General features: G+C 44.7%; 1 protein-coding gene across 9 annotated transcripts in view; it reads left to right on the top strand.

The window, feature by feature from the left end:
* Positions 1-13,088, top strand: part of LOC128686001 (uncharacterized) — a 363,682-nt gene that overhangs the window by 280,815 nt on the left and 69,779 nt on the right. Inside the window, exon 2 of one of the 9 annotated variants that reach the window (XM_070084610.1) lies at positions 4,307-4,369. The exons of the other annotated variants lie outside the window; for them this stretch is intronic. Within the exon in view, the coding sequence (XP_069940711.1) occupies positions 4,307-4,369 (63 nt within the window). The remainder of the gene's footprint in view (positions 1-4,306; positions 4,370-13,088) is intronic. 9 annotated transcript variants of the gene reach the window in all.

Below are 13,088 nucleotides of genomic sequence, written 5' to 3'. Positions count from 1 at the left end.
GTGTGTGTGTGTGTGTCTATCTGTCTGTTTTTGTGTGCGTGTGTTCAGGGGTAGGAAACTGCATCGCTGAAGTTAGAGACGGGATGTTCAGTAAGTTTAATTTTAACAACCATAGAATTAACTGGGAAAAAATACACCAAGAGCTATCAGACATACCCTGGGAGGCAGACATGAGCACCCTAAATCCCCACCAGTGCCTAGAGAAGCTGAATACAGAAGCATACAAAGTATGTATGAAACATGTACCATTGAGGAAACCCAGAAGAAGATCAGATATAGAGAGAGAGCGTAGGAGATGGTACAGAAGAAGAAAACAGGTTACTGAACTGCTTAAAAACACAAATATGCTACAACAGAGGAAAAACAGACTTAGCAGAGAGATCACTGTATTAGAGCAAAAACTTAGGATGTCATACCTCACAGAAGTACAAAGGGAACAAAAGGCCATACAGGATATTGCAAGAAACCCAAAATATTTCTATTCCTACGCAAAATCCTAGCTAAGAACTACCTGTAGAATTGGACCACTACTGAGAGGAGTACCACTAGCACGAGCCCTCAGTATTCTTTGGAGAAAGAGTTTAGATCTAGGTGAAATACCGGAGGCCTTAAAGAGTGCAGACATAGCTCCTTTGCACAAGGGAGGCAGTAGAGCACTAGCTAAAAATTACAGACCAGTAGCCCTAACCTCTCACATCATCATAAAAATCTTCGAAAGTGTGTTGAGACGGCAGGTTACAAATTTCATGGAGCAGCACAACCAACATAACCCGAACCAGCATGGTTTTAGAGGACGATCATGTCTGTCACAGCTGCTGAACCATTATGACAGAATTACGGAGGCACTGGAAGACGACCAAAACGCAGATGTGATTTACACAGATTTTGCAAAGGCGTTTGACAAATGCGATCATGGAGTGATAACGCACAAAATGAAGGCAATGGGCATTACGGGCAAGGTAGGCAGATGGATTTTCGGTTTCCTAACACACAGAACACAAAAAGTAGTAGTGAACAGGGCAAGATCCAGCATCAGCGAGGTCAAAGCTCAGTGCCCCAAGGCACTGTCCTGGCACCTCTGCTCTTCATCCTCATAGCAGACATAGACAAAAACACCCGGCACACTTTTGTATCATCATTTGCAGATGACACTTAAATAAGCATGAAAGTCAGTACGGTAGAGGACACTGAAAAAGTACAGGAAGACATGAACAGGGTTTTCCAGTGGACAGTGGAAAACAACATGACGTTCAATGGTGATAAGTTCCAGCTGCTTAGGTATGGAAAGAATGAAGAACTCAAAAGGAGCACTATATACAAAACTCAAGAGGGTCACCAAATAGAACGTAAGGAACACGTAAAAGACCTAGGAATAATTATGTCAGCGGACCTTTCTTTTAAAGACCATAACAAGACAAAGATCACGACAGCCAGGAAGATGACTGGGTGGGTATTGAGAACTTTCAAAACAAGGGAAACAATGCCGATGGTGACACTCTTCAAATCGCTAGTGCTCCCTCACTTAGAATATTGCTCAGTGTTGACGGCCCCGTTCAGGGCAGGAGAAATATCGGAGCTGGAACAAATACAGAGATCGTTTACGGCTCACATTGAGCCAGTAAAGCACCTGAACTACTGGAAACGCCTGCAAGTCTTGAACATGTACTCATTGGAGCGGAGGAGAGAGAGGTACATGATATTATATACCTGGAAGGTACTCGAGGGCTTGGTCCCAAATCTGCACACTGCCATAACGACATACTGGAGTGAGAGATATGGGAGGAAGTGTAAAATAAACCCAGTGAGGAGTAGGGGTGCGGTGGGGACAATAAGGGAACATTGTATCAACATCCGGGGTCCCAGACTTTTCAACATTTTACCAGAAGATATCAGAAACACTGCTGGAACAAGTATTGAAGCCTTCAAGAGGAAACTAGACAAGTATCATCACCAGGTGCCAGATCAACCAGGCTGTGATGGATATGTGGGGCAGTGGGCCTCCAGCAGCAACAGCCTGGTTGACCAGGCAAGCACCAGACGAGCCTGGCCCATGGCCGGGCTCAGAGAGTAGATATACTTTCGAAATTCTTCAAAGATAAAGGTATATCAAAGGCATTAATCGTTGATTGTGGGCTAGTGGCCCTCATCCTCAACAGGTTGTTGATTGTGGGCTGGTGGCCCTCATTCTCATCAGGTTGTTGATTGTGGGCTGGTGGCCCTCATCCTCATCAGGTTGTTGCTAGCTGCCGCTAGCAACAACCTCGTTGACCAGGCAGTCAAAAAGTCTTTCTTCAAAATAAGCTGGTAGGTTATACAGGTCTACAGAACAGGTCACAGGCAAGATGTGGAAAGCGTCACACTTTGCGAGCGACAGCTGGGTTCCAGTTCTTGGACTCGGCCTTCACACAACCTGGTAACTACGGCTTACTCCCTGCGCTCTCGGACTTGTCATGTCTACTTTTGAATCCATGCAAGCACTGCCATCACAGTAAAGGAATTCTTCAGTTTGGGGGGGGGGGAGTATGTCTCCTTGTACTGTTTACGTTCATCTCCAATATTCCCAAGAAAGAAGACTTACGATACTCTCCCACCTGGGGAGTTAGTGCCAGGCCACCTCATGGAAAAGACCCGGGGCGAGACCATACCCGCGAACCGCTTCGAATTCGAATCTCTAATGGCCTATCTTTATATCATTTTTTAAGTATCGTACATGTTTTGGTGATGTATACTTTGCTTCAGTGGTCTTTTACTGGTTTAAGGTTCAGCTCTCTTAACCTATTCAAGTGTATAACAACACTTACGTTTTATGAGCAGTCTTTGGGTAGGATTCTGGACGTTGTTGTCTGTGTCTCTGATAAGTTCCATGGTGACGCCTCCTAGTAGCCATCAGTCTGCCCCGGAAAAGAGAATACAAAAATCCCCTGCTTAATTTTCCTTAAGGTTATTCTCATATTTGCCTGCTTTGCATATCCTGCTAGTGTCATCCTGTTCATGTGCGCTTCCGGTGAGGGGCTTGGTGGGGTGTATACCCCTGGCAACTTTTCTTTATCCATCCTGTGAGTGGCACTTTTCCTCTCACTTTCCTGTTTCACTGGAATACCTCCCAGGTCGATTCTTCGTCTAGAATCTCTCTCGGGTAAAATTCTTCCTCTGCATTACCTGGTATATGCTAGGGGCTACATTCAGGTACTGGACAATTCCTGTAGCTTGTTAGTTTCCTTCAACAACCTGCACACTGAAATAACTACATAATCACAGGGGCACGATGAGTACACAGAGTATTCAATAAGTGTAAAGGGACCATGAGTTTTCAACACCCTCCATGCATAAGTGGCATTATCGACAGACCTCTGGTTGTCTTCAAGAGGGATCTCGACAATTTCCTCAAATTAGCTCCTGATCAGCCCGACTGTGGTGCATACACTGGGCTGCGGGGCAGTAACTTGACAGACGAGGCCAGGAACCAGGAGACATGGTCTGGAACCGGGGCGCGGGGGCAGTGTGACCTCCGGAAGCGACTGTGGGTACAGGTGGCGTGGGGAAGGAGAGTCTTGGGAATATCCGGGTATGTAACCTGGGGTCAGGTTAGTGACCTGGGTGGAGGAGGCGTGACCTCTTCCCTGTTGGGTGTTATCAGTGTGGGGAGGGAGAGGTCTTCAACACCATCCCCACATTCTCTTCACTCTCCTCTTTCTTTCCACTTTTACTCTCCTTTGTTCCTAATTCCTCTCCTCATCCCTGTTTCAGTCCTATTTCCATCCTTCTGTTTGCTTAGTCTTTTTTTGTTCACTCCTTTCCATCTCCTTCCCATTTCCTTTTATTCTTTATCCTCTCTTCCTTAACCCTTCTTTCTGAGCTTCCTATCTCGTGCTTCCCTCATTCTCTTACCCTTCATCCCGTCTTCAAACTCTGTTCCTAATCTCTCCTCCTCAGCCTAACTACCTTCCCTATCCCCGGGCCCCACTCTTGCAGATTTGATCAGTGGAAGTAAGACTTTGGGTAAAACAGATCAGGTGTGCGTCGACGTGGTCCTAATCTGAGGGAGGAGGAAGACACTGCCTTTGAGAGGACCTCCCGACTTGGTATTACCGCCCGCGTCTTTCCTAAGATAATGCTGATACTCCGGCGATAACTTATCACTGAAGCTTGGCTCAGGAAAGGAAAACTTGTATGGTAGTTTCAGGTAGTGGGACTATGAGACGAGTGGGAGAAGTAATAGGTAGATCAGCAGTGTGTTGCTACCCTACTCTTTTTGATAGTTACTGTTAACCAGTGGGAAGTTATCTTTCGATATTTACCATTACAGAGTGGGGACAAAAGTTATCTTCCTGGTCGTTTTCCAGCACTCAGGATGAGACTCGTACAGCAGGTGAGTAAGAAAACCATTTTGATATATTTAATATGGAATGGGATAGGAGTCCAAAACTTTCAGAGCAGTAATTACCTTGGGAAAAAATGTAGTTAAAAAAACTAATAGGAAGATATAAATAAAGTAGCCCCCCCCCCTCATGATTTTGTCTGAAAGTAAGAACGTCATCATTCGTCAGAAGGAACGTTAGTAAAGAGAGAGAAATACGTTAAAACGTAACATTTTTACAAATGGGCAGTGACTACACTTGTTCATCTAAGTCTTGAGAGTCACGCAGGTGAGAAAGAGAAGAGCCAAGAAAACAGAGTTCAAGCAAGCCAAGGGGCGCCGTCCCTTAGTTCCCCTTTCACGAGAGAGGAAATAATGGACATGGGTGTTGCCAGAGGGCGTGGCGGTGTCCTCCCAGGGTGTAATTGATGGCTGGCTACACTGCTTCACCATATGGAGGCAGTGTGTCCTCACTAGGAGTCACTAGAGGTCATTAGTCTAGGTAGGAAGGTGGTGTATTTTTACACAGCAGTAGAGGGGGGTCAGGGAAGTTATGACCAGCGGTTTTTGTGATTAGTGATGACCCTCAGAATACAGTGGATATCAAAAGTTATACCCGCAGTGTAGTGTATATATATGTGATGTGTCTTGTATGATGTGTATACTTGTGATGTCTTGTATGATGTGTATACTTGTGATGTCTTGTATGATGTGTATACTTGTGATGTCTTGTATGATGTGTATACTTGTGATGTCTTGTATGATGTGTATACTTGTGATGTCTTGTATGATGTGTATACTTGTGATGTCTTGTATGATGTGTATACTTGTGATGTCTTGTATGATGTGTATACTTGTGATGTCTTGTATGATGTGTATACTTGTGATGTCTTATATGATGTGTATACTTGTGATGTCTTGTATGATGTGTATACTTGTGATGTCTTGTATGATGTGTATATTTGTCTTGTATGATGTGTATACTTGTGATGTGTCTTGTATAATGTGTATACTTGTGATGTGTCTTGTATGATGTGTATACTTGTGATGTGTCTTGTGTGGAACACGGAGATTTTGAGGAGAGTTCTTGGGGTGAATTATGACAGCAGAACGTACGTACACGTTTGTACGTGTGTGTACTTGCACATACGCTCACGTAGAGGATTACAGCTCACCTATTGTCACCGATATGTGGTTGCAGGGGTCGAGTTTCGACTCCTGGCCGCTACTGGGCTCACGCTCACCTTGGAGACTCTTATAGTACCTCTTAAAGCTCTGCTGAAGAAATACTTCCTAACATCCCTGTTTCTCATTTGTGTTTTCAACTTCCAGCTGTGCCCTCGTGCTCCTGTTTCCCGTTTCTTGAACACATTGTCCCTGTCCGCCATATCATTTACTCTCAATATTTTGTACGTTATCACATCACCTCTAGTCCTTTCCTCTAATGTCACCGGGTTTAGCTCACTTAATCTCTCACTAGGACGTACCCCTTAGATCTGGGACTAGTCTCACTGCAAACTTCTGCACCTTCTCCAGTTTCTTAATATGCTTGATAAGGCATGGGTTTCATACCGGTGCTGCGTACTCCAGTATGGGCCTGATTTATACAGTGTCGTGAACAGTTTCTTGCTTTGGTTTCTGAAACCGTCTGGCGAATCGAAGACAAGGAGGGTGGATATGTGTGTGGGGGGAGGAACGTGTTTTTTTCTCCCATTCTCACCCGCTGAGCGATAGACTTGCAGATTTGAACGTTTAGAAGCTGTCTTATTAATAAGCAGACGATGGAATTAGTGAATCAACTATCTATAATACTATAAGTAAAGATCACGGAAGAATAAATGAAACAACAGCTGCAACTAAATATGAAGGGAAGCCCGGCCCTGGGCCAGACTTGTCTGGTGCTTGCCTGGTCAACCAGGTTGTTGGTGTAGTGAGAGGGTTGTGGTGTAGTGACGGGGTGTTGGTGTAGTGAGAGGGTTGTTGTGAGAGGGTTGTTGTTGTGAGAGGGTTGTTGTTGTGAGAGGGTTGTTGTTGTGAGAGGGTTGTTGTTGTGAGAGGGTTGTTGTGAGAGGGTTGTTGTTGTGAGAGGGTTGTTGTTGTGAGAGGGTTGTTGGTGTGAGAGGGTTGTTGTAGTGAGAGGGTTGGTGTAGTGAGAGGGTTGTTGGTGTGAGAGGGTTGTTGGTGTAGTGAGAGGGTTGTTGGTGTAGTGAGAGGGTTGTTGGTGTAGTGAGAGGGTTGTTGTAGTGAGAGGGTTGTGTTGGTGTAGTGAGAGGGTGTTGGTGTAGTGAGAGGGTGTTGGTGTAGTGAGAAGGTGTTGGTGTAGTGAGAGGGTGTTGTGAGGTGAGAGGGATGTGGTGTGGAGTGGGTTGGTCTAGTGTGGCCACTCCCCCTGGTCTCTATAAGGCAGATGGTGCAGCCTTAGGCTCGCCACCTCCTTCTCTCCTCCACCTCCTCTCCTCCACCTCCTTCTCTCCTCCTTCTCTCCTCCTCTCCTCCACTTCCTTCTCTCCTCCACTTCCTTCTCTCATCCACGTCCTATTCTCCTCCACGTCCTTCTCTCCTTCACTTCCTCCTTTCCTCCGCATCCTCCTCTCCTTCACTTCCTCCTCTCCTTCACTTCCTCCTCTCCTTCACTTCCTCCTCTCCTTCACTTCCCCCTCTCCTTCACTTCCCCCTCTCTCGTCCAGTTCTCTCCTCTTCTCATCTCTGCTCCTCTTTCTCCGTCTCTCTCTCTTACGCAATTCTACTAGAAGTATTAGTGTTGTGTAAAATATACCCGGGGTTTAGTTTGTAATGATTGAGAACAATCCTAGGAATCTAGTGTAGGTTCCTTCTCTTAAACAGGTCTACACCATGACTCTGTCATTGCTACATGTTGCTTAAGTTTGTAGGGATCTTTGTCTTACAACCAGGCTTCTCATGCTGGTGGGTAGGTGTCGTGTGTACGTAGGTGCCGTGTGTACGTGGTGGTGGTGTAGGTGCAGACACAAGTGGTGCCCTCAGCCTGCCTCGTGCAGGAATGAGGAAGCTCCAGCCGCAGCTACAAAAAGTTTATATTGCGGAGCAAGTTTGGCAGAGAGGCGGCTTGGGGCGGCTGCTCCAGGTGGGTGACAGCGGCGGCGGCTCCCGGTGGGTGGCGGCGGCGGCGACTCCAGGTGGGTGACGGCGGCAGCGGCGGCTCCCGGTGGGTGGGCGGCCAGGAGGGTAGATTGGCTTGGGAAGATATGCTAAGTGACATGCTTGAAGAGCGAAGTGTAACTAAGATGTAGAAAGATGCGAGTCATTGTGTATAGGCGAGGCGGAAGGATGTGTAGGTGAATAGGAAGACGAGGTGAAGATGCGGTGAGGTATTGTCGGAACGTAATTACCACAGCAGCAAGTTGAGTGTAGTTGAAGGGGGGAGGGGTAATGTCATGGTTGGAAGGAGGGGGGGGGGATGTTAGTTCAATGTTCAGGTTCTTCACTCAACACTCGTCCCACTCAAGTTAGTTTTTATTTAGCTTTGTGTATGTAACGAATAATTTCTACACTACATACATATGTGTTTAAACCTGAGATAAGCATTAATGAGGGAATGTCATACCTGGAGTATACCTGGAAAGGGTTTCGGGGATCAACGCCCCCGCGACTCGGTCTGTGAACAGGCCTCGTGGTGGATCAGGGCCTGATCAACCAGGCTGTTACTGCTGGCCGCACGTAAACTGACGCACGAACCACAGCCCTGCTGATCAGGTATTGACTTTAGGTGCCTGTCCAGTGCCTTCTTGAAGACAGCCAGGGGTGTAGTTGACACACGACTGCCTGATGTTCCCTCGCCTCGCCCATTCCTAAGCCCGAGCCCTGGCCCGCTTCCTGCACAGGACGGTGACTCGAACCATGGGCTGTGTGTGTGGCAAGCCCAAGGTACCCCAAGGCACGGTTCTGGTACCTCTGCTGTTTCTTAGTCTCATAGCAAACAGATGAAACATTCACCGCAGTTTTATATCATCATTTGCGGATGATACCAAAATAAATATAAAAGTTTCCTTGGGTGAAGACGCAGAAAAATTACAGGAAGATATAAGCAGTGTTTTCCAGTAGGCAGCAGAGAACAGCATGACGTTCAGGACGTTCAGTGGTGATGAGTTCCAGCTGCTTAGGTATAGAAAGAATGAACTCAAAAGGGACACATTATACAAAGTTCAAGAGGATCATCAAATGAAACGAAAGGAACACCTAGAAGTAATTATATCGGCTGACTTTTCTTTCAAAGAACACACTTAGGTAAATGTCAGGACAGCCAGGAAAATGACGGGGTGGATAATGAACTTTTAGAACAGGAGAAATAGTAACTTTTTCAAATCTCTTGTACTCTCTTGCTTAAAGTACTGTTCACTGTTGATGGCCCTGTTCAGGAACAGATACAGAGATCATTTACAGCCCGCATAGAACCAGTAAAGTATTTAAATTACTGGGAACACATTATATATGTACTTGCTGGAGCGAAGGAGAGATACGTAATAAATTCATGGAAATGTACAACAAAGCAGTAAAAAATGGGACGACGAGGGTACAATAAGAGAACATTGTGTCAGTGTAGTCTGTTCAGCGTCTTGCCAGAAGATATCAACATCTTTAAATGTCCAAAAAAATATAAACTTTTTTTTTTTTAGCTTGAACATAATGTTTATTATATAATTGGCACCTGAGCAATGATGGAATTAGAAGTGTTCTATCAGTAGCAAGACTCAAAATCACTTTTCCAAGTACCACTAAGTACAGGTCCGCTGCCAAATGTAATTTTTAGTAAATTTTGCATATTTCATTTGCTTTTTGGTCGATATTTTTGAAACTTCACCAAGCATTGTCGATATAAGCTTCTAATAGTACACCAAAAATGAACGTAGTTGGTTGACAAATAAAGAAATCGAATATTTTATGAATGGTGGCCCCTAACCAGGCCGTGATGGATATGCGGGTCGCAAGCAATGAACACCGGTTAACCAATCACTAGACAAGTCTGGCCCAGGGTCGGGCTTCCGGAGTAGAAAAATTCTCGAAACTCTTCTAAAGTATATGGAAGGTAAGCCCAGCGCTGTGACCACTGAACCACGGAAGTGCTGGTTGTAAAACTCTTTCTGTTTGTAAGTTCTCTAGCAGAGTGGTAAGAGCACTGGGCCTGGTATACGCATGGACCTATCTGTGGTAACCTTTCAAACCTCCCGCCACGTGTATATTTTCTACAAAGTCGTACTTCAGTAGCGACATTTGTTGGCTGTTCGTGGCCGCAAGCCGTTTGAGCCATGCTTAGGTTACTCTCCATGCTGCTGTATAGCATCAACTAGGCATCTACACGCTTCTCTTGGCTTCGTGCAACTTGGTGCTGGACCGCCGCTACTTCAACATCTGTACACGTTACCACATAAACCCAGGAAACATGGATGATTTGTGTGGACTTTTCTGTATAATTTAAGACCCTTCAGGACAAATTCCAACTACTCCGTTACGGAAAACTGGAGGAGATAATAACTAGAACAGAGTATACTACTGACTCCGGCCATACAATAGAGCGGAAAAATAATGTAAGGGACCTGGGAGTAGTAATGTCTGAGGATCTCACTTTCAAGGATCACAACAGTGCCACGATCGCACGTGCAAAGAAAATGATAGGATGGATAACGAGAACTTTCAAAACGAGAGATGCCAAGCCCATGATGATCCTTTTCAAATCACTTGTTCTCTCTAGGCTGGAATACTGCTGTACATTAACATCTCCATTCAAAGCAGGTGAAATCGCAGATCTAGAGTGTACAGAGATCCTTTACTGCACGTATAAGTTCTGTCAAGCACCTTAACTACTGGGAACGCTTGGAAGCACTTGACTTGTACTCGTTGGAACGCAGGAGGGAGAGATATATCATAATCTACACTTGGAAAATCTTGGAAGGAATGGTCCCAAATCTGCACACAGAAATCACTCCCTACGAAAGTAAAAGACTGGGCAGGCGATGCAAAATGCCGCCAATAAAAAGTAGGGGCGCCATTGGTACACTAAGAGAAAACACCGTAAGTGTCCGGGGCCCAAGACTGTTCAACAGCCTCCCATCAAGCATTAGGGGAATTGCCAATAAACCCCTGGCTGCCTTCAAGAGAGAGCTGGACAGATACCTAAAGTCAGTGCCGGATCAGCCGGGCTGTGGCTCGTACGTTGGACTGTGTGCGGCCAGCAGTAACAGCCTAGTTGATCAGGCCCTGATCCATCGGGAGGCCTGGTCATGGACCGGGCCGCGGGGGCGTTGATCCCCGGAATAACTTCCAGGTATCCATTAAAACAAAATACCAGAAATTTCCTAGGAAATTTACTTATAGCATAAAATACACAAATAACCCGAACATAGAAACTTATCGTGACGTTTCGGATATTTGTGTATTGTTAAAGTCACGGTATTGTGCCTTTTTATTCTTCAGCATAAAATATATTAGTACAGGAAGACAGTATTGTAAATGGTGTAATTAGTGCCTAGTTCTTGGAGCTTTCTAGATTCATGGGCTGTCGTAGTCTCCTCCATTTGACGGATATGGTAGTACAATAAACTAGCTTCTACCGCCCTCCTATTAGATAATAAACTAGCTCCTACGGTCAACTTGATGGATAAGCCAGATTTTGTACAAGTCTTACATTCGTGACAAAAATTCTCGGCGGTCTTGAAAATACACACACACATGATCTGGTCTCGCAAAGTATTACATTAGATTTCAACTAGGATAACTAAAAAAATTAATTTACCTTATTGTGTGCAGAAAAAAGTAACTGCTTGCCCGGTTGAATAAATTTACTTTGGGATGACAGGGTGTTAGGAGAGTGACATGGGTGTTACGGGGTGTGTTAAGAATGCTGTAGGTTGAGGGGTGTATTGGTGGGAGGGGGGGGTGATGAGGAGGGTGTTGGTAGTCATCGTGACTGGACGCCTCCTTCAGAGATCCTTCTCTCGGGGTGGAGGGGTGAGTGGCACTGCCATCCTGGGTGTGAAGGACGCGGTAGGACTCCCTTGTGTGGATAGAACCTGAAGGAGCTAACTGTAGGTCCTGACGTGCTCAGGCAACTCCCATGGGAAGGAAGGAAGGAGCCAGGATGTAGGGAGTCTCAAGGTGGTGGTGGTGTGTGTGTGTGTGTGTGTGTGTGTGTGTGTATGTTTAAGTAAATGTGTAATGTACGTACATCACAGCCTTGCAAGAACTTGCAAATCACTTTGTTAATAAAATATCTGAAATCTCAATATTCTCTACATTTTCCTTCAATTAGTTTATTTTACCGTATCCAAATGATGGCACAAACCCACAAGGAGCCACAAAAACTGCAGATGAATACAACATAGTTGGGAAAGTAGACATATAGATGTTAAAATTTATGACAAATAGAACACAGTGTAACCAAAAAAAAAAAATCTAGCATTAGCAAATTGGCAGAGTGAGTGCCCCAAGGCAGGGTCCTGGTGCCGGGGTTGTATTACATCAACACCTTACGATACTAGTAATTTTACCACACTTAAATCCTACTGAATTGGTGCCAAGGACTTCAAATATTGCAAGTACTCTAGTAAATACGAGTATATTTGTAAATATTTGTGTATATTGTTAGTGAATTGAATGTGAATTCAATTCAGTAATATTTTACATTACCAATATTAAGTTAGTATTCGTACTAGAAAAAGCTGCAAGTGACTGGCATTTACTCGTGGGTGTGACGAGTAGCAAGACAATCGGCTATACACAACTGCCTTACTTCGTATGACTAAGTGATTCTAGGTGCTGTCAAAATATCTTGGAGAGGAGCCACTAGGTACAAGCTAGTCCGTGAGCAGAAAGTGTCTGTACGCTTCCTGACAGACTAGCCTTTATGCCTTCTCCACACCATGTTCCTCCACTCCATGGCCATTGTACTCGTGTTTTGTCTTTGCTGCTCTTTACCTGTGTGACCCCTCTATCAGGGACTGTTTCCTAGGAAGAATCTTCTATTCCAGTTGCTACAGTCTTGGCTCTTTCTTTGCTTCTATTCTAGTCACGTACTGCTATAACACTATTGGTGAATGTACACAAGAACTAATTTTTTATTTTGTACATTATTTTTCACGTTCTATTAAAATTTTATATATTCCTTTTCATTGGACTTTAGTAAATTATGAAGTAAAACTGACTTAGTCTTTGGACACACAGTAAGTGTACTTTGTTACACAAGTCATAAACAGACCTGTCTGGTTGAGAGATGGGCGCCTGATGTGACAAGCGGAACGAAAAGAATTTTGAAAAACCTGCGTATAATAATGACAACAAATGTTACGAAATCGAGGAAAATGACGGGGTGGATAATGAGAATTAAAAAAAAAAAAAGGAAACGATGCCAGTGGTGACGCAAGTCAAATCGCATTTGTTCTCTTGCTTAAGGTACCGTTCATTGTTGACGGCTCCGTTCAGGGCAGGAGAGATATCAGAGTTGGAACAGATACGGGTCGCTTTTGTACTTCTCGTGACGTTCTACTCTGAAAATGCTGCTGTCATACAATGCTTTGGTGTTGTTAGTGTTAATAATGCCAGTGGTTCCTAGCCAGAAGTAATATGTGGAAAAAGACACTTATGTACAGTTCAGGACATTTATTAAAGGAAACGTTTCGCCACGAGTGGCTTCTTCAGTCCTAATACAGAGAAAACTAAGAAAACACTTATATATATAGTGGCAGGAGTCAGGTGAGGTGAC

This window comes from Cherax quadricarinatus, chromosome 1 (genome assembly GCF_038502225.1).
Source record: "Cherax quadricarinatus isolate ZL_2023a chromosome 1, ASM3850222v1, whole genome shotgun sequence".
Classification (NCBI taxonomy): Eukaryota; Metazoa; Arthropoda; class Malacostraca; order Decapoda; family Parastacidae; genus Cherax; species Cherax quadricarinatus.
This window is presented reverse-complemented; position numbering and strand designations above follow the sequence as displayed.